This window comes from Littorina saxatilis, linkage group LG1, assembly GCF_037325665.1.
Source record: "Littorina saxatilis isolate snail1 linkage group LG1, US_GU_Lsax_2.0, whole genome shotgun sequence".
Taxonomy (NCBI): Eukaryota; Metazoa; Mollusca; class Gastropoda; order Littorinimorpha; family Littorinidae; genus Littorina; species Littorina saxatilis.
The window spans coordinates 29,536,684-29,561,235 of record NC_090245.1 but is presented as its reverse complement, the minus strand read 5'-3'; the positions used below and the strand labels follow the sequence as shown (position 1 = coordinate 29,561,235).

The window sequence follows — 24,552 nt, the reverse complement described above, 5'->3', positions numbered from 1 at the left end:
CGATTCCCCCCTCGATGTTAAAACATTTAGTCATAACTTGACTAAATGTAACAAGTCGCGTAAGGCGAAAATACAATATTTAGTCAAGTAGCTGTCGAACTCACAGAATGAAACTGAACGCAAAGCCATTTTTCAGCAAGACCGTATACTCGTAGCATCGTCAGTCCACCGCTCATGGCAAAGGCAGTGAAATTGACAAGAAGAGCGGGGTAGTAGTTGCGCTAAGAAGGATAGCACGCTTTTCTGTACCGATCTTTGTTTTAACTTTCTGAGCGTGTTTTTAATCCAAACATATCATATCTATATTTTTTTGGAATCAGGAACCGACAAGGAATAAGATGAAAGTGTTTTTAAATTGATTTGGACAATTTAATTTTGATAATAATTTTTATATATTTAATTTTCAGAGCTTGTTTTTAATCCGAATATAACATATTTATATGTTTTTGGAATCAGCAAATGATGGAGAATAAGATAAACGTAAATTTGGATCGTTTTATAAATTTTTATTTTTTTTTACAATTTTCAGATTTTTAATGACCAAAGTCATTAATTAATTTTTAAGCCACCAAGCTGAAATGCAATACCGAACCCCGGGCTTCGTCGAAGATTACTTGACCAAAATTTCAATCAATTTGGTTGAAAAATGAGGGCGTGACAGTGCCGCCTCAACTTTCACGAAAAGCCGGATATGACGTCATCAAAGACATTTATCAAAAAAATGAAAAAAACGTATGGGGATTTCATACCCAGGAACTCTCATGTCAAATTTCATAAAGATCGGTCCAGTAGTTTAGTCTGAATCGCTCTACACACACACACACACACACACACACACACACGCACACACGCACGCACATACACCACGACCCTCGTTTCGATTCCCCCTCGATGTTAAAATATTTAGTCAAAACTTGACTAAATATAACAAGTCGCGTAAGGTGAAAATACAATATTTAGTCAAGTAGCTGTCGAACTCACAGAATGAAACTGAACGCAACGCAACGCAGCAAGACCATATACTCGTAGCATCGTCACTCCACCGCCCGTGGCAAAGGCAGTGCCCGTGGAATTGACAAGAAGAGCGGGGTATTCGTTGCGCTGAGAAGGATAGCACGCTTTTCTGTACCTCTCTTCGTTTTAACTTTCTGAGCGTGTTTTTAATCCAAACATATCATATCTATATATTTTTGGAATCAGGAACCGACAAGGAATAAGATGAAAGTGTTTTTAAATTGATTTCGAAAAAAAAAATTTGATAATAATTTTTATATATTTAATTTTCAGAGCTTGTTTTTAATCCGAATATAACATATTTATATGTTTTTGGAATCAGCAAATGATGGAGAATAAGATAAACGTAAATTTGGATCGTTTTATAAATTTTAATTTTTTTTACAATTTTCAGATTTTTAATGACCAAAGTCATTAATTAATTGTTAAGCCACCAAGCTGAAATGCAATACCGAAGTCCGGGCTTCGTCGAAGATTACTTGACCAAAATTTCAACCAATTTGGTTGAAAAATGAGGGCGTGACAGTGCCGCCTCAACTTTCACGAAAAGCCGGATATGACGTCATCAAAGACATTTATCAAAACAATGAAAAAAACGTTCGGGGATTTCATACCCAGGAACTCTCATGTCAAATTTCATAAAGATCGGTTCAGTAGTTTAGTCTGAATCGCTCTACACACACACACACACACACACACACACACAGAGACACACGCACATACACCACGACCCTCGTCTCGATTCCCCCCTCGATGTTAAAACATTTAGTCATAACTTGACTAAATGTAACAAGTCGCGTAAGGCGAAAATACAATATTTAGTCAAGTAGCTGTCGAACTCACAGAATGAAACTGAACGCAAAGCCATTTTTCAGCAAGACCGTATACTCGTAGCATCGTCAGTCCACCGCTCATGGCAAAGGCAGTGAAATTGACAAGAAGAGCGGGGTAGTAGTTGCGCTAAGAAGGATAGCACGCTTTTCTGTACCGATCTTTGTTTTAACTTTCTGAGCGTGTTTTTAATCCAAACATATCATATCTATATTTTTTTGGAATCAGGAACCGACAAGGAATAAGATGAAAGTGTTTTTAAATTGATTTGGACAATTTAATTTTGATAATAATTTTTATATATTTAATTTTCAGAGCTTGTTTTTAATCCGAATATAACATATTTATATGTTTTTGGAATCAGCAAATGATGGAGAATAAGATAAACGTAAATTTGGATCGTTTTATAAATTTTTATTTTTTTTTACAATTTTCAGATTTTTAATGACCAAAGTCATTAATTAATTTTTAAGCCACCAAGCTGAAATGCAATACCGAACCCCGGGCTTCGTCGAAGATTACTTGACCAAAATTTCAATCAATTTGGTTGAAAAATGAGGGCGTGACAGTGCCGCCTCAACTTTCACGAAAAGCCGGATATGACGTCATCAAAGACATTTATCAAAAAAATGAAAAAAACGTATGGGGATTTCATACCCAGGAACTCTCATGTCAAATTTCATAAAGATCGGTCCAGTAGTTTAGTCTGAATCGCTCTACACACACACACACACACACACACACACACACGCACACACGCACGCACATACACCACGACCCTCGTTTCGATTCCCCCTCGATGTTAAAATATTTAGTCAAAACTTGACTAAATATAACAAGTCGCGTAAGGTGAAAATACAATATTTAGTCAAGTAGCTGTCGAACTCACAGAATGAAACTGAACGCAACGCAACGCAGCAAGACCATATACTCGTAGCATCGTCACTCCACCGCCCGTGGCAAAGGCAGTGCCCGTGGAATTGACAAGAAGAGCGGGGTATTCGTTGCGCTGAGAAGGATAGCACGCTTTTCTGTACCTCTCTTCGTTTTAACTTTCTGAGCGTGTTTTTAATCCAAACATATCATATCTATATATTTTTGGAATCAGGAACCGACAAGGAATAAGATGAAAGTGTTTTTAAATTGATTTCGAAAAAAAAATTTGATAATAATTTTTATATATTTAATTTTCAGAGCTTGTTTTTAATCCGAATATAACATATTTATATGTTTTTGGAATCAGCAAATGATAGAAAATAAGATAAACGTAAATTTGGATAGTTTTATAAATTTTTATTTTTTTTTACAATTTTCAGATTTTTAATGACCAAAGTCATTAATTAATTTTTAAGCCACCAAGCTGAAATGCAATACCGAAGTCCGGGCTTCGTCGAAGATTACTTGACCAAAATTTCAACCAATTTGGTTGAAAAATGAGGGCGTGACAGTGCCGCCTCAACTTTCACGAAAAGCCGGATATGACGTCATCAAAGACATTTATCAAAAAAATGAAAAAAACGTTCGGGGATTTCATACCCAGGAACTCTCATGTCAAATTTCATAAAGATCGGTCCAGTAGTTTAGTCTGAATCGCTCTACACACACACACACACAGACAGACAGACAGACAGACACACACACACACACACACGCACATACACCACGACCCTCGTTTCGATTCCCCCTCGATGTTAAAATATTTAGTCAAAACTTGACTAAATATAAAAAGAAAAAAAAAATCCGCTACACAGGAAGTAGGCAGGCTATAGATTTTTGAGATGTGCCGAAGTGGATCTGTGGTTGCTTACAAAATCGTTTTGACGGGGAGAAAAGTGCCTTTATTGAAAGACCTTGTTCTTCCGCGATGAAAATGTAAAAGTACAAGTCAAACGTGTGATGGTGTGATGTAGTATGTTCACCGCCAGTATCTTCACAGTCTAAGAACAGACAACCCTCGAAAAGGTGAGGACACAAGGAACATGAAGAGTAGTCCCCCTTGTTAAAAAGATCTGCGTGCGTCAGTGCCGCGTGCGTGTGTGTGTATGACGTATATCTATATATATATATATATATACGACTTGTGTCTGTGTGTGTGTGTGTGTCTGTGTGTGTGTGTCCACGATGCTCGGCCAAAGTTCTCGATGGATCTCTTTCAAATTTGGTGGCCATATTCAGCTACACCCCGGACAAAACCTGCTCGATGAGATATTTCAACACGTGCTCTCAGCGCGCAGCGCTGAACCGATTTTGGTTTTTCTCCGGATCCATTCCCAGTAACTCTTCCTTATCTTCTCCAGTGTTTTCAGCGTTTATCTCCCTTCCTTCGTGTGGCGTCAATCCATATTCCCGTTACTACGTTACTATTTTTAGAATGTCACTGCACTGTCCAGAACGCTTTCATTGCACCCGTAAGTTGTCCATACTGTAAAAGTGAAAAGGTCGAATCAATTTATAGCCACGCGAAAAATACACTGTCATCTATCTCTATATATAGATATACATATATCTATATATATATATATACGACTAGTGTCTGTCTGTCTGTCTGTCTGTCTGTCTGTTCGCGATACACGGCCAAAGTTCTCGGTGGATCTTTTTCTAATTTTGACACCGTATTCAGCTACACCCCGGACACAACCTCATCGATGAGATATTTCAACACGTGCTCTCAGCGCGCAGCGCTGTGCGCGCTGAACCGATTTTTTTTTCGGGATCCACTACCAGTAACTCTTCCTTATCTTCTCCAGTGTTTTCAGCCGCGATTATCTCCCTTCCTCCGTGTGGCGTCAATCCATATTCCCGTTACTACGTTACTAATTTTAGAAGGTCACTGCACGTTACTATTTTTAGAAGGTCTCCAGTGTTTTGCGCGTTTATCTCCTTTCCTTCGTGCGCCGGCTTTCGCCGGCGTACACCCGGCAAAGCCGGGTCCCAGGCGCAGCCTGGTATTCGGCTCTACTTCTTCCCGGCGAAGCCGGTACCCGGCGAAGCGGGTAATCATCTAGTATATATACGGCTTCTCTGTGTGTGTGTGTGTGTGTTTGTGTGTGTGTGTGGGCAACACCTGTGGATTGTAGAGTTCTGTTTGTGATGTGGTCTGGCGGCTTTGGTGTGTCTGTATGTTCAGGCCTTCCTTCGAGAAGCCATAACAGTTATTCTCAATCCCGTTTGAGTGGACTTCGCCTTCAAAGGTGATTGTGGTACTGTTTCGGCACTCGGTTACATTTGGCGTCGTCGACAGCGATGGGACTCGACATGAAATGATCAGGCCACTGAATCATTTTCGTGCTGTTCCCATTCCACCTGAGAGGGACCTAAGCTTGGCGGGTCCAAAGTTCATTCAAAGGGGGTCGAGTGTGACAGGGAGACTACCGTCGCCCTTCACAGCAGACTCTGCAGAGTTGTTCGCCTCAGAAGTTGTGGGCTTTCCTTGCATGTACCCGTAAGTTGTCCTCACTTTAAAAGTGCAAAGGTCGAATCTATTTATCGAAAAATCCACTGTCATCTATCTCTATATCTATATATATACGACTTGTGTCTGTGTGTGTGTGTGTGTGCGTGTGTGTGTGTGTGTGTGTGTGTGTGTGTGTGTGTGTGTGTGTGTGTGTGTGTGTGTGTGTGTGTCCGCGATGCACAGCCAAAGTTCTCGGTGGATCTTTTTCAAATTTGGAGACCGTATTCAGCTACACCCCGGACACAACCTCATCGACGAGATATTTCAACACGTGCTCTCAGCGCGCAGCGCTGAACCGATTTTGGTTTTTCTCTGGATCCATTACTAGTAACTCTTCCTTATCTTCTCCAGTGTTTTCAGCCGCGGTTATCTCCCTTCCTCCGTGCGGTGCGCCGGCAAAGCCGGCGTACACCCGGCATAGCCGGGTCCCCTGCGCAGCCGGGTATTCAGCTCGACTTCTTCCCGGCGCAGCCGTACCCGGCGAAGCGGGTATTCATCTAGTATTTATATATATAGATAGATATATACGGCTTCTGTGTGTGTGTGTGTGTGTGTGTGTGTGTGTGTGTGTGTGTGTGTGTGTGTGTGTGTGTGTGGAGGCAACACCTGTGGATTGTAGAGTTCTGTTTGTGATGGGGTCTGGCGGCTCAGTTTTGTCTGTCTGTATGTTCTGGCATTTGAGAAGCCATAACAGATAATATAGGGCTTAGAAATAAGCTCTAAAATTCTCAATCCCGTTTGAGAGGACTTCGCCTTCAAAGGTGATTGTGGTGAACCGCCACGCTGTCTGTCTCTGTCTCGCGATTCACCCCGGCGAAGCCGGGTATTCCTCTAGTATATAGATATATATGTATGTCAGTGTGTGCGTGTGTGTGTGTGTGTGTGCCAGTATGTGTGTGTGTGTTTGTGTGTATGTCACGGTGTCAGTGTGTGTGTGTGTCAGTGTGTGTGTGTGTGTGTGTGTGTGTGTGTGTGTGTGTGTTTCAGTTGTGACCTAAGTCAATATTGCAGATTAACAAATGGTGTCAGTCACGAAAACGATCATGATTAATCAGCAAAACTTGAATTCCCACTCTGCCGACACAGGAAGCAGCGCCCAGGCTCAGTGTTGATTCTTAAGAAGAGCCTGGCCCGCGGCCAAACTGAAAAGCCTGTGATTCAAGATGGGTTACACACCGCCGTAGACATAAGTTTCTCTTCTCCGCTTTGTCTGTTTAAACGTAGTATTGTCCGTCCCGACGACTTACTCATGATGTGTCTCGAAGTGAACTACTGATCCGTGCTCACGCAGGGCCGGGGCGGATCAGTTGCTTTGTAAGGGGGGGTGCACTTTGAATTGAAAGTGAATGTGATGGGCGCGAAGCGCCCGAATTTGCTAGGGGGGTCCGGGGGCATGCCTCCCCGGAAAATTTTTTTGCCCAAACAAGCAAAATGGAGCCATCTGGTGCCATTTGAACTTAGAAATGGTTATAGAATCAGCTTTCCAAATTCACAATTTCCATTTAAAATCACTAAAGACTTGATTTTTTTTTCTTTGGCTGGAGGGCCGGGGGTGCACCTGCACCCTGTGCACCCCCCCCCCCCCTCGTCCGCCCCTGCGGGCTGACCTAGTGTCCTCATCCACGGGCATTTGACTCACGGTCGGGCAGATTCCCAATGACATTTTAGTTTAACTTGTAAAATATATATACAGGGATCGCGCTAGCTTTTTAAAAAAACGCGTAAGTCATACGCAACGAAACGAAAAAAACGCGTCACGGACCAATATTTGTGCGTACTACGAAAACACGTACAGACACAAACAAAACACGCACGAAAGACTTAAAGACACTCCTTACCTAAATACGGCGAGTTTTCCTGTCGAACTCCGCGCACGCCTGTCGAATAACACCCCTGCTGTCTCCAACCTTCGGGCCTTGCGAGTTTGTTTCCCGCTCTAATACGACTAGACACACTTTCCGCCTTTTGGAAGCGCGAGATGGGAGAGCAGCTAATGTCTGTTTCATTATCCGACAAGACATTATCTGGTAATACCCTCGTTACGTTCGTTTGCGATTCTTCGATGCAAAAAGAAACGGACTTTAGTTTTGACGCGCAGATTTCATGTGTGTCGTCACTTCTCGAGCCCTATAGTCAGTTTCAGGATCGGGTGATTATTAAGTCAGAGCAAAAGCGCTGCGTGAAGACAAGAAAATGTTACAATATTTTTGCGTATGGCTTACGCGGCGCGGCGAAAAAAACGCGTCAGCGACTTTTAAAATGCGTCAAATACGCAAAAATCGTGCGTAAACGCGATCCCTGTATATATATATATAATCAAGGACAAGAAAAGCCAAACAAAGAATTTCAAGTGGCAGCCTAAATTTTCGACCTGTTGCCAGGCCTTCCTCAGATATAATATAATATATAGATATATATACAGAATGCAAGAAACTCTTTTTCCCGTCTGCACCACTCCACACAATGAAAGATGGAAAACTTGTTAAAGCTTAGAAAGCTTATTCATACATCACAATAAAATAATAAAAAGTTCAACACCGGCCAAGCCAGAATGTCTCATCTTTTGTTTCCAAATGTTCGGCCCGCAAGCCTTCTTCACAGGTACACAGACCAAGCGTCTGAGTAATAACACAGCAATGGACTGTTGAACTTTTTATATCATTTTTTTAATTTTTTATTTTTTTTAACGAGGTGCTGGACGGCGTGAATCTCAGTAAAGAATCAGTATTCAGCAGTTTGATTTCTCATATCTAGCGCCCTCGTCAGTTCTAAAGAGGGAAACGGGCTATGGCCGGCTACATTGAAAACATTACGGCAGAACTGATTTTGTGTATATGAAAAATAAAAACTGCTGTAGACGAAGACTAAGACATAAGGGCCAGTGTTGAGTCTTACTGAGGAGGACTATAATTCAGTTTACTTTACTAATAGGCCTATTGATCGGGCGGGCCTCACGCCCGCGGTTGCACAACTGAGTGACGACCCCCGGCCATCACCGTGACTAGTCAGTTGAATTGCGCCGGTTACTAGCTAGTACGTGATAGTGCCTCGAGTCAATGTCTTGAATGTCAGTTTGATTGGGTTTTTTTCTTCTCGGTAATCAGTTTAAACCACTGGGTTTGTTTGTAGATCCTTCGTTATATCAAGTGCGCACTGAGTCAGTGAACATTCAGCGGGGACTGCCGCGGAATAGCCTACCGGGGAGGGTGTACAACTGAGATATCGGGATCGGGGGTGCAGAGTAAAGTGATGTACTGATTAGCAAAAATGACCAATAAATACAAAATAACTTACTATACAGGGCACAAAACACACACTGGCACTCAGTGATACAACTGACTGAACGCATACAAGAGGCTATTGATCAATGCGGCCACATGGCGGATGTTGCTGACCCCTGACCTGAGTCTATGCTCTCTCGCACTCTTAGTCTTACTGTATGTCAGTGTGCTTGCAATATATCTGTGCTTTTGTCTGCGAGTATTATATATCATATATGTCTGGATCCTTACGGCTTTCAGGTGACATACCGCATTGTTGTCTGAAAAATGAGGACCAATGACAGATGCTCAAAATTAACCAATCAGAAGCCGCTTCCGTTGTTGATGCAGAGTTGTGTTCTAGGTCGCCATTGTTAAAATCGCGGATCAAAGAACATAGAAGACTTCTCTACTAATGTAAGTGCTTATTGGCGTATTTTTAAGAGTGAATGCCTTCATAGTGACAAATACTCTGATCTCTCTTGTATTACCGTCCACTTTAGGTGCAGTGTGACCCATTTCAGCACAATTTTCTGTTTCTCTCTGTTGTGTTTATCTGTTGTCCTGTCACTCGAGCCTCTGCAAAAGCAAATCGGGTGAAGTAGGTTGGCGTTAGCTTACAATAACGTCATCAACGCGCAGTAAAATCTGTTCACATTGGTTTTCGCCGCGCAGACATTCTTAGAGACACGATCAATCTGTACGATTGTACATTTGAAGTAAGCTGTGTGAGTGGGGAAGCAGGTGCAGTTATGCTGCCGGTACGATCCGCTTCTCGTTAGTCTTTGGCTTTCATTCCTCTGATTCATAACACATAAGAAAACCGCGCGTTGATCATGTGAGTAGATCATTAGATGGGGTATGCATACAAATACACTTGAATTTGAAGAGAGTATGGATATGTTTTCAGCTCGTTTGCTTACCAAAACCCTCCCCAACGGCAAAAATCGCCAAGTCACCAAATGACCAATGGAATATGGAGACATACTCTGAATACTCCGCCATAATATGACTAATTCGACCACTTCTACTGCAGTTGGCATCACCGATCGTGGCATGCATACACAAGTGATGTTGCATCATCTAACAGTAACATGGCAGTTCATGTTTTTCAGGAATTCCGGCCCAGTAAGCCAGTTTGAAGAGGAATGGCTTTTATTCTATTCAAGTTGTTAAAAAATTGACAGATTTTCTCAGTACAATTCCAGCTGCTCAGTAAGAAAATTTTAACATGCGGAAAAACAGTCACCTGACTGCTGACTAGAAGAGTGCAACGCCACCCATTGCAGGAGTACCTGTTAGTGTTACGGGCAGAAATGGTCAAATAGAGTGGTGAGAAGACCTACATGTTAAAACTATCCCACAGTCGACCTGCCTGGGATCATAATAATGCAGCAGATCAAAAAAGTATTTGTAAGTGAACTGAGTCCGAGGCCTGAGAAGTCAAAAAAATCTCCAGGCTTAAACCTCCAGACGCTCCTGATATTCGAATCCAAGCCCAAACCTTCCATGTCCTCATCGTTCGACTATTGCACCTGTCATGCTATTTGATACATGCCATGGTCTTGTCGAAGTCTTCAAATTAGTCATGATAATATTCTGATCTTTTCTGTTCCAGGATTTTGCAGACCACGTTCTCAAAAACCTAGCCAAGCACCCATGTGAACAACTTCAGTGAGTTCATTATAGCATATTGCTTTGATTTTTTGTTTTCAGCTGATATATCATTATATGAGGTTTTTGTTCTGTGGCACTTATATGTTTACATTATGACTCTAGGCTTGCAAAATATGTACTGAAGTAAGTTTAAAGATGACAAACTAAGCAAGCATGCATCATGTAGTCCACCTGTGCTTTTCCCCAATTATTTTGGGGGGAAGCAGCAAGAGTTCTAACAAAAACATCACTTGGGATGCCCTCTTGGAAAATATGTTGTGGTGACAACTCTCTCTCTTTTTTTTTCTTTTTTTTTTTAGCAAAAGTAATATTTACTAAAAGTTCAAAATGGATCAGAGAGAATTGTATTGTTTCTTTGAATTGCAGGCTTTGGGTTGAATAATATGCAGAGAAGCTAATGAAATAAGTGTGAATACTCTGTCCTTGCTTTTGGCTTTGATAACAAATGTTTTGTAAAAATTTAAAAAAAAGTCTTTGTATGTTGCAGAGTGACATTTCCAACAACCGAGATTACTGATCAGAAGTAGGTATGAACAGAAAGCAGAACCAAGGTAACCCAAGTGATCAGTGATATAAGTAACCCACTGTTCTGATGCACACATCACAATTCCATTGCCAGTTTCGCCAAGAGCTCTGGTTTACATACACCTCTTTGGCTTTTTCTTTTTTGTTGAACCGCTTTCAGGCAAGAGAATCTTCCGCCGTTTGGCGGAAATCCGCCTTTTTGATGAGCCCCAGGGTCATTTCTGAGATTGGTGTAAATCCGTTGCGAAAATTGGGGGGGTGGGGGGGGGTACAGTACTTTCATCCGCGTAACAGCTTCCATCGGCGACAGTTTATTCTCAATTGGCGTATTCTTATTTGGACTGAATGTTAACAATTTGCCGAGTAGAACCCAAGGATGATAAGAATGCTGTCGGAAACAGCCGAGCAAGTGGTTTTATGCTTGTTCTGGAATTTGCCGAAGATTTCCGAGCGCTTTCTTTGTTTTTACGGATCGTGCAGTTTCTAGACCACGCGCCATTTTGGTCACCATGCATCGACGAAAAGCGATAAGGCCCTTGCGGCCGAAATCGACTCAAGTGGGAAAAACAAATGGAATTTTGGTTGGCTTTAGGAGAGAGTGAAGACTTCGATCTGGTTGACGAAAGGCAAAGTCTAAAACGAACACACAGTGGAGCTCTCTGTTAACGATTTTGAACACATTGGTGAGAAATTACTGCAGCTTCAAGTGCACTGTTTTGTAAAGTTATGGTGTCTCCTGGTGCACGTTTTAAGTGTGGAAAATGCCAAAAACCCTCAGCTTCAGGGGGCGTTGTCCCCTGACACCCTGCTAAAGGTGATGTTCACCATGCTCGTGGCAGGTATCTTTAAAAATAGAAGGATTTGTTCACAATGCCATTGTCCAGGCAGTTGCGCCCGTTTCTTATTTAAAGGCATACGTACGCGCTCCCGTGTTTACAAAGTGTAGTTTGCCCACAATCGATGTCAAATGCATCGTAAGGCCATATAATGACGATATGTCGCAATGCGCGGACCATATACATACATTACAGCTTGTTCTAGCCTCTGAAAAAGTGAGGATGTCAACAAAGACGCGGAGTTATTTCCCTTGCGTCAACGTTCCCTCTGTTGGCAAATCTATAAATAGGACGATCTAGATCAAAATAAAAATTCAAATATCTCAACATTTAAGGGGTCCTAGACCACAATATTTTGCAGGGAACTTAATTTAGCATGTCTCCAGCTGTTGGTAAAGCAATTAGCGTGTATATTCATCGAGTTAATATGCCTTTAAGTAAGTGCATAATGAATCAATGAATATCTGGCTGTGAGCATGGGCAAGTGTGACTTGCTCTTGTGGTTTGCTATCTGAAAAGAAACGGAGACTTTGGTGACCTTTTACCAGAGGAAAGCTGATATATCTCATAACTATCAACAAAGACATTAAATATCCACCTGCCACAAATACCATTGTTTGTGTTTGTTTATAAAAACATGGGCATTAGGGTTTTCTTTTGGACTATATAATGGAGTATAGTTCATAACTACTGTCCAAGTAGGATTTACACAGAGAATTATCAGTCAACTGTGATTATCAAATCGTTATGCTCTATGCAAAAGTACATTATAATTTGAAGTAGTTTATGACCATTCCATTCAGTCGACTCGCGGTGATACAATTGGGCTTTTCCCAAAAGCCGATGTTACTAAAAATAGAACGTTTAATTCTGGAAAATTGTTCACTTGAAAGCACTCGATAATTATGCAACCCTTTGATCTATTTGTTTTTTTAATACATCACTCAAAACCTTTGGAATGAATTAAAACGAATAAAATACAAGAAGTACGAGTTCAGAAAATAAAGAAAAAATTGAAAAATATTCTTGCCAGTTAAGGGATTCAAACCCCTGACGGCCGTCTAACAAGTACCGGTATGTGGTCGAGCGTTTTACCGATTGAGCCTACCCGGGGCAGAATTCTGCAGGGTGAAAATAGACATTTTAGCTTCGAATAGTACACGCGAGTTCTTGACCATGTGTCGACTCATGGGTTTTCTGAGTTTCTCCGTTCGTATTTGTGTATTGTTGATCTCACTGTTCGAGGTAAGTTAAGTTGATAGCTGACTCTATGCTCCTGTTCACTTGGTATCACTTTGGAAAGCAGCAAACTCAAGTAGCATTAATTTCAAGTGTGACCGACATTATGTTGTAGTCCGGCTCCGAAATGTGCATGAAAGGATTTCCCTACCCAGAATTCCAAACGGTTTTAAAGATGGATGACTACGTTCTGTGGTCGGTTTATTATATAAAGGGACGCAATCTGATAAAACCGGGCGTCGACAGAGCCAATGAAAGGGGGTAGGAACTTGTAGATCATATACCGGTGCTCAACATTATTTCTGACAAACACAAAAACAACTTGAAAATGTCTTTGATGTCCTGGGTCTTCAAACTAAATTATCCACTGACTCAAGTGTTCTCTTTTAATTTGATTTTTTTCACTTCAAATATACACCCGTGCTTCCATTTTCTAATCCTTTTTGAGTCACTTGAGAAAATGTGACTCTATGTAATCGGTCAGTGTTAGTCTGTCCGGCCGGCCGGCCGGCCGTCCGTAGACACCACCTTAACGTTGGACTTTTCTCGGAAACTATCAAAGCGATCGGGCTCATATTTTGTTTAGTCGTGACCTCCAATGACCTCTACACTTTAACGATGGTTTCGTTGACCTTTGACCTTTTTCAAGGTCACAGGTCAGCGTCAAAGGAAAAATTAGACATTTTATATCTTTGACAAAGTTCATCGGATGTGATTGAAACTTTGTAGGATTATTCTTTACATCAAAGTATTTACATCTGTAGCCTTTTACGAACGTTATCAGAAAAACAAGGGAGATAACTAGCCTTTTCTGTTCGGCAACACACAACTTAACGTTGGGCTTTTCTCGGAAACTATAAAAGTGACCGGGCTCAAATTTTATGTGAACGTGACTCATTGTGTTGTGAATAGCAATTTCTTCCTGTCCATCTGATGCCTCATATAATATTCAGAACTGCGAAAGTGACTCGATCGAGCGTTTGCTCTTCTTGTTCTCTATTATAACGCTGTCATGTTCATCCCAGTTATTTTTTGCTCTAATTTCTTCTGTTTCCACCTTTCTTTCCTTCATTATTTAGAAAGCATTATGGTATACCCTCAAATTTGACCAATTTTGTAACTTTCATAACTTAATAACACATGCACTTCAGATATGCATTCGGTTTTGATTGTCGTTTTCATTTAACTTTAGTCAATCATTATTAATAATAATAGTAATGAGAGCTTATATAGCGTGAACCGCAGTAAACTGTGCTCTCCGCGCTTTACATATTAACTACGAATAAAAACCATACTATTTAAACATCAAATGCATAAACATCCTAACAAAAATAAGGTAACAAAGTTACAGCAACACATTCTCCCCTTATGGACAATACCATGCAATAGATGCACAACTCACAATAAATCATGTACAATGAATCTTGAAAAATCTCAACTTTAAACACACACACACACACACACACACATACACACATGTTGTGCCACTGTGACACAACACACATCATTCAGTATGTTTTATTTGATAATGACCATCTGCAAACTCGTCCAGTCCACGGCACTAGAGCTGCTTACTGAGCATCATGTGACACTCTTCGTTAACATTCCTCAGTCGTTCGTCCATACAACCAATTCCTCCTTTTTGACTCACATGCGAAGCAAAAGTGAGTCTATGTACTCACCCGAGTCGTCCGTCCGGACGTCCGTCCGGAAAACTTTAACGTTGGATATTTCTTGGACACTATTCAGTCTATCAGTACCAAATTTGGCAAGATGGTGTATGATGACAAGGCCCCAAAAAACATACATAGCATCTTGACCTTGCTTCAAGGTCAAGGTCGCAGGGGCCATAAATGTTGTCTAAAAAACAGCTATTTTTCCCATTTTTCCCATTTTCTCTGAAGTTTTTGAGATTCAATACCTCACCTATATATGATATATAGGGCAAAGTAAGCCCCATCTTTTGATACCAGTTTGGTTTACCTTGCTTCAAGGTCAAGGTCACAGGAGCTCTTCAAAGTTGGATTGTATACATATTTTGAAGTGACCTTGACCCTGAACTATGGAAGATAACTGTTTCAAACTTAAAAATTATGTGTGGCACATGTTATGCTTTCATCATGAGACACATTTGGTCACATATGATCAAGGTCAAGGTCACTTTGACCCTTATGAAATGTGACCAAAATAAGGTAGTTGTTAGGAAACGCTACCGTTGCTGAGCTTTGGTTCAGTTTTGTGTGTTGCATGTAGTTGACTTATTTTTACTTTGTGGGAAAGTACCGATATTATATTTTGTAAACACAATATTTATGCTTGGACGAGAATGCAGGTGAACTTTCTAGTCCTGTCAAAACAAGTTGTTTACCATGCTGTTCTTAGTGTGAGTTCGTGGCGTTCGTTCGGATTAAGTGCGTCGGCCCTTTTGATGTACGTCACAGAGAATGTCGCTAGTTTAGTCCATGCACGGCTCGTATAATGTAGTTGTTTCATGTTCGGTCTGGAATATTCTCGAGATTGAGTATTTACTATATATGCCAGCGCGATTTGAATGTTAAAAAGCTTCTATTTGAGTTCTGCTACGTTGTGCAGTTGTATGTATTGAATGCTGAATAAATCCTCGAACTCAATTTGACGAGTTGTTTTCTGCTGCTGCGAAGACGGTCGACGTAGAATAAAAGAACACAACTATACGACGTTTGAGAACTTGTGGCAATCTCAAGTGTCGTGTAACAATTGGGGGCCAAGCCAAGGATCTACGTTTAACGCCAAGGGTTTTCCAGCAACAAAGACAGTCAAGACAGTCACAGGAGGTAGCCATCAATCGGGTGTATCCTGAGGGATCAGTATTGAGACTACGGAACCGTGGATTCGGTGTGACTGGTGAAGAGTTTGGTAATCGCCGCAGCTCGGTACGGTGAGCGACGCCGGAGTGTATCGGGATTACAGAGGTTAGCTGCCGTTTGGACGAGACGGACTTCGTCGCGGAGCTAGTGCATTAATACTACGAAATACGACTGAGGTACGTCGTGTAGGTATCGTGAGCAGAGTGCGCCGTCACGTTAGACGAGGAGGGTGGCAGCCTGCGTCTACGAAGGTGAACAGCGACGAGAGAAGCATCGGAGGTGCAGTAGAGACTGTGTTCTTTTAGAAGACTACATTCGTCTACGTTCGTGGCTGTGAAATAATACAGACGAACGCACCGGAAAAGACCAGAATGGCTGAGTTCTGGGCAAAAGGAGTTGAACTGGGACTGAAAGGCAAGCAGCTGACGGAGTTCGTCGAGTCCCAGACACGACTGCTGGCGCAGCGTGAAGAAAGACAAGCGCAGCGTGAGCGTGAAGAAAGACAAGCGCAGCGTGAAGAAAAAGAAAGACAAGCGCAGCGTGAAGAAAGACAAGCGCAGCGTGAAGATAAAGAAAGACAAGCGCAGCGTGAAGAAAGAGAAAGAGAAGCACAGCGTGAAGAAAGGCAAATTGAGCTGAAACGCTTAGAGCTCCAGATAAAAATGGAGAGGAAGCGCTTAGAGCTTCAGACAGAAATGGTGCGTGTTCAAAATGAGCACGAGGCACCACGCCTAAGAGATAACCAGCAGCAAATGCTACACAGGGCATCAAAACTTCCAGCATCCACTGAAGGGAAAGACCAGATCGATACTCCATACTTCACCGGTGAAGTTGAGGCCGTCTGCCTGAAGAAGCCCTTGTACGATCTACTAATTGGGAACATTGGGGGTGCGAGACGTCCTGATGACCCTGATGTCGAATGGAGAATGGGCGCAGCTCAGCCTGCTGTTGAGGAGGAAGACCCACTGCCATTCGCGAATGAAGATATCAGCGAACTGTTACGAGATGACAGAGCAACTGTGCATCGCTGCGACCAGCCGCAGGTTGTAAGCGCTGTGACGACCAGAGCCCAGGCGAAGAAGGACAAAACAACTACGCCACTCAGGGTCACCAACAGTTCTGCAACTGCTGTCGTGGACAGGGATCAGCTGATTCAGCTACAGGAAGCTGATTCGACCTTAACAAAGTACAGGAGTCGTCCTGTCAAGGAGATGACTAAGGGCGAAGGCACTGTGCAATTTGAAGTAAAGGCCAAGATCCTGTACAGAGTGTTCCAGCACGCGAGAGTCAACGGTGGGAAGCCATTACGTCAAGTTCTGGTGCCTCAACCACTTAGGCGCCAGGTGATGGAGGTGGCCCACGACTCTATTATGGGAGGTCACCTGGGGGTCAAGAAGACATCGGACAGAATCCAGGCTGCGTTTTACTGGCCAGGACTGCACGCAGATGTGACTCGATTCTGCCGATCGTGCGATATTTGCCAGAAAACCATACCTCGAGGAAGGGTCCCGAAAGTGCCGTTGCAGAAGATGCCTTTGATTGACCGACCTTTCAAGAGGGTGGCCATTGACCTCATCGGCGAGATAAAACCGCCAAGTGAAGCGGGTCATCGTTGGGTACTGACCCTGGTAGACTATGCAACCAGGTACCCAGAAGCCGTGCCTCTGAAGAAAATTGACACAGAGACTGTTGCCGAGGCACTTGTGGACATTTTCAGCAGAATTGGGGTTCCTGAAGAGATCCTCACAGACCTGGGGACACAGTTTGTCTCTGAATGCATGGAAGAGGTCAACAGGCTGCTGAGCATTCGTCACTTGACTACGACACCCTATCACCCGATGTGCAATGGGCTGGTAGAAAAATTCAATGCGACGCTGAAGTCCACGCTGAAGAAACTATGCAGTGAGCAGCCAAGGCAGTGGCATCGCTACATCAATGCCTTGCTGTTTGCATACAGGGAGGTGCCACAAGAGTCCACTGGATTCTCCCCGTTCGAGCTGATGTACGGGCGGACCGTGAGAGGCCCGATGCAGATACTAAAGGAATTGTGGACGAAAGATGTGGACACACCTGAAGTGAAGAACAGTTACCAGTACGTGTTCGAGTTGCGAGAGAAACTGGAGGAGACTCTCGAGATTGCGAGAGAAAACTTGAGAAAGTCTCAGGATAGTGGAAAGCACTACTACGACCGCAAGGCCGTAAACAGGAAGTTTACACCAGGTAACAAAGTGCTGATACTGCTTCCCACTGATCACAACAAACTACTGATGCAGTGGAAAGGCCCATACGAGGTTGAGGCCGTGGTAGGGATCAACGACTACAAGGTGAATGTCGGCAAGAAGTCCAAGATCTACCACGCTAACCTGAAACTGTATGTGGAGAGACCTCCGGAAGCAGTACAGGTCGCAGCAAGTGTGGAAGAACCAGCCGAACTAGACGAGTTCAACGGTGAGGAACTACTGGAGTTGGGAGACCTACACAAGAAAGAGGGAGTGGATGACGTCAAGCTAGGACCTGACCTGACAGAAGATCAGCAGAAGGAGCTGCATGATTTTATGGGCGACTTCACCCATAGGTTCTCTGATGTTCCAGGCTCTACGTCCTTGGTCGAACATGAAGTCCACCTCACATCTGACGTTCCTGTTCGCTCAAAACCATACCCTATCCCGTTTCAGGCTCGGGAATCCTTGAAGAAGGACATCGACAACATGTTGAAGATGGGGGTCATCCGTGAATCATCATCCCCTTACTCATCTCCCGTTGTTGTTGTCAAGAAGAAAGACGGCATGCATTGACTTCAGGAAAGTGAATAAGATCACCGTGTTTGACCCTGAACCAATGCCGACGGCGGCTGATCTGTTCCGACGGTTGACTGGCAGTAAGATCTTCTCAAAGATCGATCTCAGCAAGGGATATTGGCAAGTTCCTGTGCGCGAAGAGGACATACCAAAGACCGCCTTTGCAACTCCAGACGGAACGTATGAGTGCCTGCGGATGCCTTTTGGCATGGTGAACAGTGGTGCTACCCTGAAGAGGGGAATGCGAAAAATGCTCAAAGGAATGAAGAATGTTGTGTACTACTGGGATGATCTGCTAGTCCACACGGAGACGTTTGCGGAGCATCTGGAGACTTTGAGGGAACTGTTTTCCCGCCTGACAAAAGCCAATCTGACCGTGAGACCCAGCAAGTGCATTTTGGGGACCGACAACGTTGACTTCATAGGTCATTCACTGAAGGAAGGTCAAAAGGGGCTTTTGTTGGAAAACGTCACCAAGATCCTCAATGCGCCACGTCCTGTAACCAAGAAGCAGGTGCGATCCTTCCTTGGATTGGCTGGGTACTACAGAGAGTTCATTCCAAACTTCGCCGCCATAACGGCACCTTTGTCGGACATGACCCGAAAAGGATGCCCCAACCGAATACTCTGGGGACCAGCTCAGGAGAAGGCATACCAGACCGTGCGCGACCTGATGTCACGAGACCCGGTGCTACGCCTTCCTGATACTGCCAAAGAGTTCATCTTGCGTACAGACGCATCGGACGAAGGGATCGGCGCCATGCTGATGCAAGAGCATGGAGGTAAACCGTTTCCGGTCAGCTATGCCAGCAAGAAGCTGTCAGGAGCCGAGAAGAACTACTCGACCATGGAGAAAGAGTGTTTAGCCATCGTGTGGGGAATCAAGAAATTTGAACTCTACCTCCAAGGGGTGAAATTCGTGCTTCAGACTGATCACAAACCCCTCACCTACCTGAACTCTGCAAAGTTTGTGAATAATCGTATTATGAGGTGGGTGATGTACTTGCAGAACTTTGATATGCGAGTGGAATCGATCAAAGGTTCAGACAATGTTGGAGCAGATTTTCTCAGCCGAGTATGTGATTAAAACTGTGTTCATTCTCCAACAGACTAATGTACATACCTGGATTTCAATCTGTTATGTATACATAACATGTGTACAGGTAGCGTTTCAATGATTGAAAGAAATTAGGTAAATTTCTTCTGGTGTTGGGGGTAATGTTAGGAAACGCTACCGTTGCTGAGCTTTGGTTCAGTTTTGTGTGTTGCATGTAGTTGACTTATTTTTACTTTGTGGGAAAGTACCGATATTATATTTTGTAAACACAATATTTATGCTTGGATGAGAATGCAGGTGAACTTTCTAGTCCTGTCAAAACAAGTTGTTTACCATGCTGTTCTTAGTGTGAGTTCGTGGCGTTCGTTCGGATTAAGTGCGTCGGCCCTTTTGATGTACGTCACAGAGAATGTCGCTAGTTTAGTCCATGCACGGCTCGTATAATGTAGTTGTTTCATGTTCGGTCTGGAATATTCTCGAGATTGAGTATTTACTATATATGCCAGCGCGATTTGAATGTTAAAAAGCTTCTATTTGAGTTCTGCTACGTTGTGCAGTTGTATGTATTGAATGCTGAATAAATCCTCGAACTCAATTTGACGAGTTGTTTTCTGCTGCTGCGAAGACGGGCGACGTAGAATAAAAGAACACAACTATACGACATTTGAGAACTTGTGGCAATCTCAAGTGTCGTGTAACAGTAGTGAACCACTAAAAGTGACCATATCTCATGGTAGAAAGAGCCAATAAGCACCATTGTACTTCCTATGTCTTGAATTAACAGCTTTGTGTTGCTTGACCTTGGATGACCTTGACCTTGGGTCAAGGTCACATGTATTTTGGTAGGAAAAATGTGTAAAGCAGTTCTTAGTGTATGATGTCATTGCTAGGTTTAGTTATTTGACCTTGACCCTGAAGTTCAAGGTCATGTAAAGGTCTAGGTCAAGCATGTGAGTCGTATGGGCTTTGCCCTTCTTGTTTTCATTCAGTCTCCTCCAGTCCATAACTCATTCACCTATGATCAAGTTTTTATGTAAATTGTTGTATCAATGTATGTGAGAGCATTTGTGGAGAAAAATGTGTTGGATGAGAGAAGGAAGTCAGTGTGTGCATATTCGTGAGTACTACAACAGCTACTTAAACATTTGTTGCACCCTCTTGCAGAGCAACAACAGCAGCAGCAGCAGCAACAGCAGCAACAGCAGCAGCAGCAGCAACAACAACTATACAGGATGAACTACTACCCAGGAGGGCAGGCCCCAGCTGGCTACGCCGTTGCCGCCTCGGACAAGCCAGGCCTCTACGCCGCCTCCCCCTACGCTGCCATGGCTTCCCCCTACGCCACAGCTCAGCCTGGTCTGCCTCCAGGTATGCAACAGTACGCCGCCGCCAGACAGCAGTATGCCGTCGTGTCTCAGGCCTCCCCCTACACCTCCACTCAGCCCACAGCTGCGGCTTACTACGCCTCTGCCGGTGCCGCGGGTTACCCAGCCGGCGCAGGCGTGCCGCTGTCGTCTCTGCAGATGATGTCCTCAGCGCAACAGCAGGCCTATCTTGGGGCTCAGTACCCGGGGGGGATGGGCGTTCAGCGGGCCATGATGGGGCCCACGTCAGTGGCGGCCGCAGGGTACGGCGGCAGCCCTCTCTATGCAGCCAGCAGCTACACGGGCCTCACTGCCATGCCAGCCCAGCCCAGCAGGTCTCCCTATGCCGTAGCCCAGGTTGGGTATGCCACAGCCGCTAACCTCCCCCCTTCCGCCTCCAACCCTGGCCCTGGGTATGCCTCGGCGTACGGGCTGCCCTACTGAGTGTAGCTTGAGTGCGCGCGCTTGGGTTTTTGGTTGGTCTGATTGTTTGCGGAACCCCTCCACTCTTGTCACAGTCTTGGAGCCAGCTTAGATGTGGGCTGTATGTGATAGCAGTATGCCATTGTGCTCTCGTTTTTCCATGCACTGTGCACCACAGGAAGGGAGGGGGGAGGGTGGGGGGGTTGAAATACCTTTGGGTAGTCTTTTCGTGTGGGAGACAAAAAAACATGTCCATTGTATGTTCTGATTGATGAAATGTGACGTTTTATGTGCCAGGGCATTTTTGGTTGGCTGACCTGGTGGGACGGTCAGTCCGGGGTAAGAGTCGTAAGTCTTTGTTTTCCCTTCTGCTATGTAATAACGTGACACACTGAAATGACTACGAAAGATATATGCACTTGATCTTTTTTCCATGCAGAAGCTAAGGACTTTTTGATTGCAACTCAGTATGACAAATACATTTCCATTATGACTTTTTTGTTTTAAGACAGTTTTTCTTTCTCTCTAAATGTTGACCTGTTGACAAATGTGTTTTGCCAAGGATAAATGATTTGTTTTTTTCTTGATAACAATGTACAGCTACGCATAATGTGTATTTGTTTCTTCTGAGGTGTTACAATGACGTCTTTAGTGCAGAGTAAAGATGATGCTGTATTTCTCTGCTCTCCCTCTAGCTGCCCATGGCATAAATGTTTTACTACATATATATACGCTGATATATTCATGCAAGATTTTTTAAGTAGAAATTTCGGGGGACTTTTTTTTTTCTCTTTGAACAATAAAAAAAAAAAAGATTGAAACTGTGAGTTATGAAGAAATTGACTTTGAAATATGTGTCTGAGAAATAGATTATGTTGGTGGAAAATAAACAAAGCGAGCTTCTTTTTAAAAGACTCCTCTTGTGCCTTTTCTGCATTTGAACTGGAGTCCAGATGATGACAGTGTAAAAGTAGAAAGTGTGCTTGCATTTAACTTTTTTTTCTGAGAATTTGTGGCATTGCCTTTCTTTTTTTTGTGCTAGTCTTCGACCAGTTTGAATGGAATTTACCCGATGCTCCCCAGCATGTCGTAAGAGGCGACTAACGGATTCTGTTTCTCTTTTTACCCTTGTTAAGTGTTTCTTGTATAGAATATAGTCAATTTTTGTAAAGATTTTAGTCAAGCAGTATGTAAAAAATGTTAAGTCCTTTGTACTGGAAACTTGCATTCTCCCAGTAAGGTGATACATTGTACTATGTTGCAAGCCCCTGGAGCAAATTTTTGATTAGTGCTTTTGTGAACAAGAAACAATTGACAAGTCGCTCTATCCCATCTCCCCCCTTTCCCCGTCGCGATATAACCTTTGTAGTTGAAAACGACGTTAAACACCAAATAAAGAAAAGAAAGCAAGCGACAAGTGTGCAATGAATGGGTGTTTGTGTGTTGACGTACCTTCATTCCTTTCCCGTGGTCTGCTGCATGGCATGGCTACTTTCTGTCCTTACAATCATGCTGGTAGTCTGTAATGCCCCCCCCCCCCCCCCCAACACACCATTTCCCCACCCTTGAGGTTCTACACATCAGCAAGGGTGGCTCTAGCTGATATCTTTGTGTCCATTTGGTAGCCAGCTTTGCGTTCATTCCCTTGTTAGTTTTTGTTGTTGTTTTTTCTTCAGCTGTTTTAGTTACTTTTTCTCTGAAATGATGTTAGTACATGTTTTATTCTTTTGCCATGACATTGTTTTCATGAGTGTAGGCTACAGTGGAAGAACTTTTATTTGAGTGTGTGTTTGACTTTGATTGTGAGATGAATGCACAAATCAGAAAAATGTGAGCTCTGTCATTCCCGAGTCCTTCAGGTTTCCTTTTGTTTTGTGCAATGTCTTCCACAAACTTTTCTGTTGTACGTCAAAGCTGCATAGCCTAGTGAAGTGGTTATACCTCTGTACTCTTTTTTGAACAAAAACCAAACATGGGTCTTATTCTGTTTATTACGCAAGTATTCTTTTCTTCGTGAAACAAATTCTCATTCCCAGATTTTTTTTTTTCCCAGTCTGACTTATTTTTCATATTCGATTTCTTTCTATCGTTGCTAATTTAAAATAAATTCCCATGGCCATTTTTCAAAACTACATTTTACAGTCAAAATTTTTAAAAAGCTTGTATATCATGGTCTCTTGGCAGTGATAGATACTGTCTAGTTTTTGAAAATATTTCCTTCTGCAAAATGTCCCTTGTGTTTGTCATGGGTAATGTTGGGCTTTTTTTTTTTTATTTAACATGAAACTTGTTTTGTTCTTCTCTTTTTTTTATTTTTAACGTCAGATGATTGTATAGGCAACATCTGTGGTACTTTGGACGATGGAAAAATGGGAAGTAAGGACTTGAGAAAGAAGGGACGGTCTACGCAAACTGAATGACCCAGCTATATTGTAAAAACCAAATGATTCCCCCAAAAGAACATGAACAAAAGTGTGTGTTCAAGTGGTATTTATTGTCTTTTTTTCCAGCAGATTTTGTAATGCCATCTGTGTGCATGTGTAAAAAGGACCTGAGCAGATCTGAGAGAAGTTTGTGACTACAAAAAAAGCTGAAATATTTTTATGTGTGCTGAGCTGTTGATTGTAAGTGACAGTGTACTGAAGGTGATGAACTCAAAACAAATCATAGTAGGATGTTGTGAGTGCGAGCGTGTGCGACTTTTGTTGATGTTCTTTTGTACCTCACCTGGTAACTTCACTCTGAGATCAACCTTGGATAGCCACTGCCAATGACGTACGCATTTTACACAATTCTTTGCATCGACATTTGGGGTTGAGTTTGCATATACCCTTAGAGATCTGAAACCTTTTTGTTTCCCTTCAATTTCTTTTTAAGTGAGGTGGCTTGACTAACTTGGAATAAACTTATCTCACATCTTTTGAATGTCTGCTGCTTTGAGCTTTGGCTGCCGACTGTTCCCTGCAGAGAGGATGCTCACTAATGATCGCAAATATGGAGTGAGAGAGTGTGACTGTCTTTGACTGAGTGCTTAGTCATTCTGGTGTGAGTGTATCTTCAGTAATTCATTAGTTTGAGAATGAAAAGCACCAAATATTGTTCTGCAACACAACAGATAACACATAACAATATTTGCCCAGGACCATAACCAGCCAAGAAAATACTTGACATTTCAATGAGATGGTCTGGCATGACTCAAAGAGAGAAAACGGAGAAGCATGACACTTT

The 24,552-nt window shown here is 42.9% G+C and overlaps 1 protein-coding gene across 3 annotated transcripts; it reads left to right on the top strand.

Moving 5' to 3' along the window:
• The first annotated feature begins 8,873 nt into the window (after positions 1 to 8,873).
• LOC138966465 (TSC22 domain family protein 2-like) lies at positions 8,874 to 24,245 on the top strand. Of its 3 annotated transcripts, none has more exons than XM_070338732.1 (4): positions 8,874 to 8,976; positions 10,178 to 10,233; positions 10,724 to 10,759; positions 20,702 to 24,245. In XM_070338732.1, exon 4 carries the CDS (start codon positions 20,770 to 20,772, stop codon positions 21,343 to 21,345), a length of 576 nt encoding a protein of 191 aa, XP_070194833.1. In that variant the 5' UTR covers positions 8,874 to 8,976; positions 10,178 to 10,233; positions 10,724 to 10,759; positions 20,702 to 20,769; the 3' UTR covers positions 21,346 to 24,245. The 3 variants fall into 3 exon arrangements, with proteins under 3 accessions (XP_070194833.1, XP_070194841.1, XP_070194826.1); XM_070338740.1 differs by having other exon boundaries at positions 10,724 to 10,763; XM_070338725.1 differs by having other exon boundaries at positions 10,724 to 10,787.
• The last annotated feature ends 307 nt before the right edge of the window (positions 24,246 to 24,552 follow it).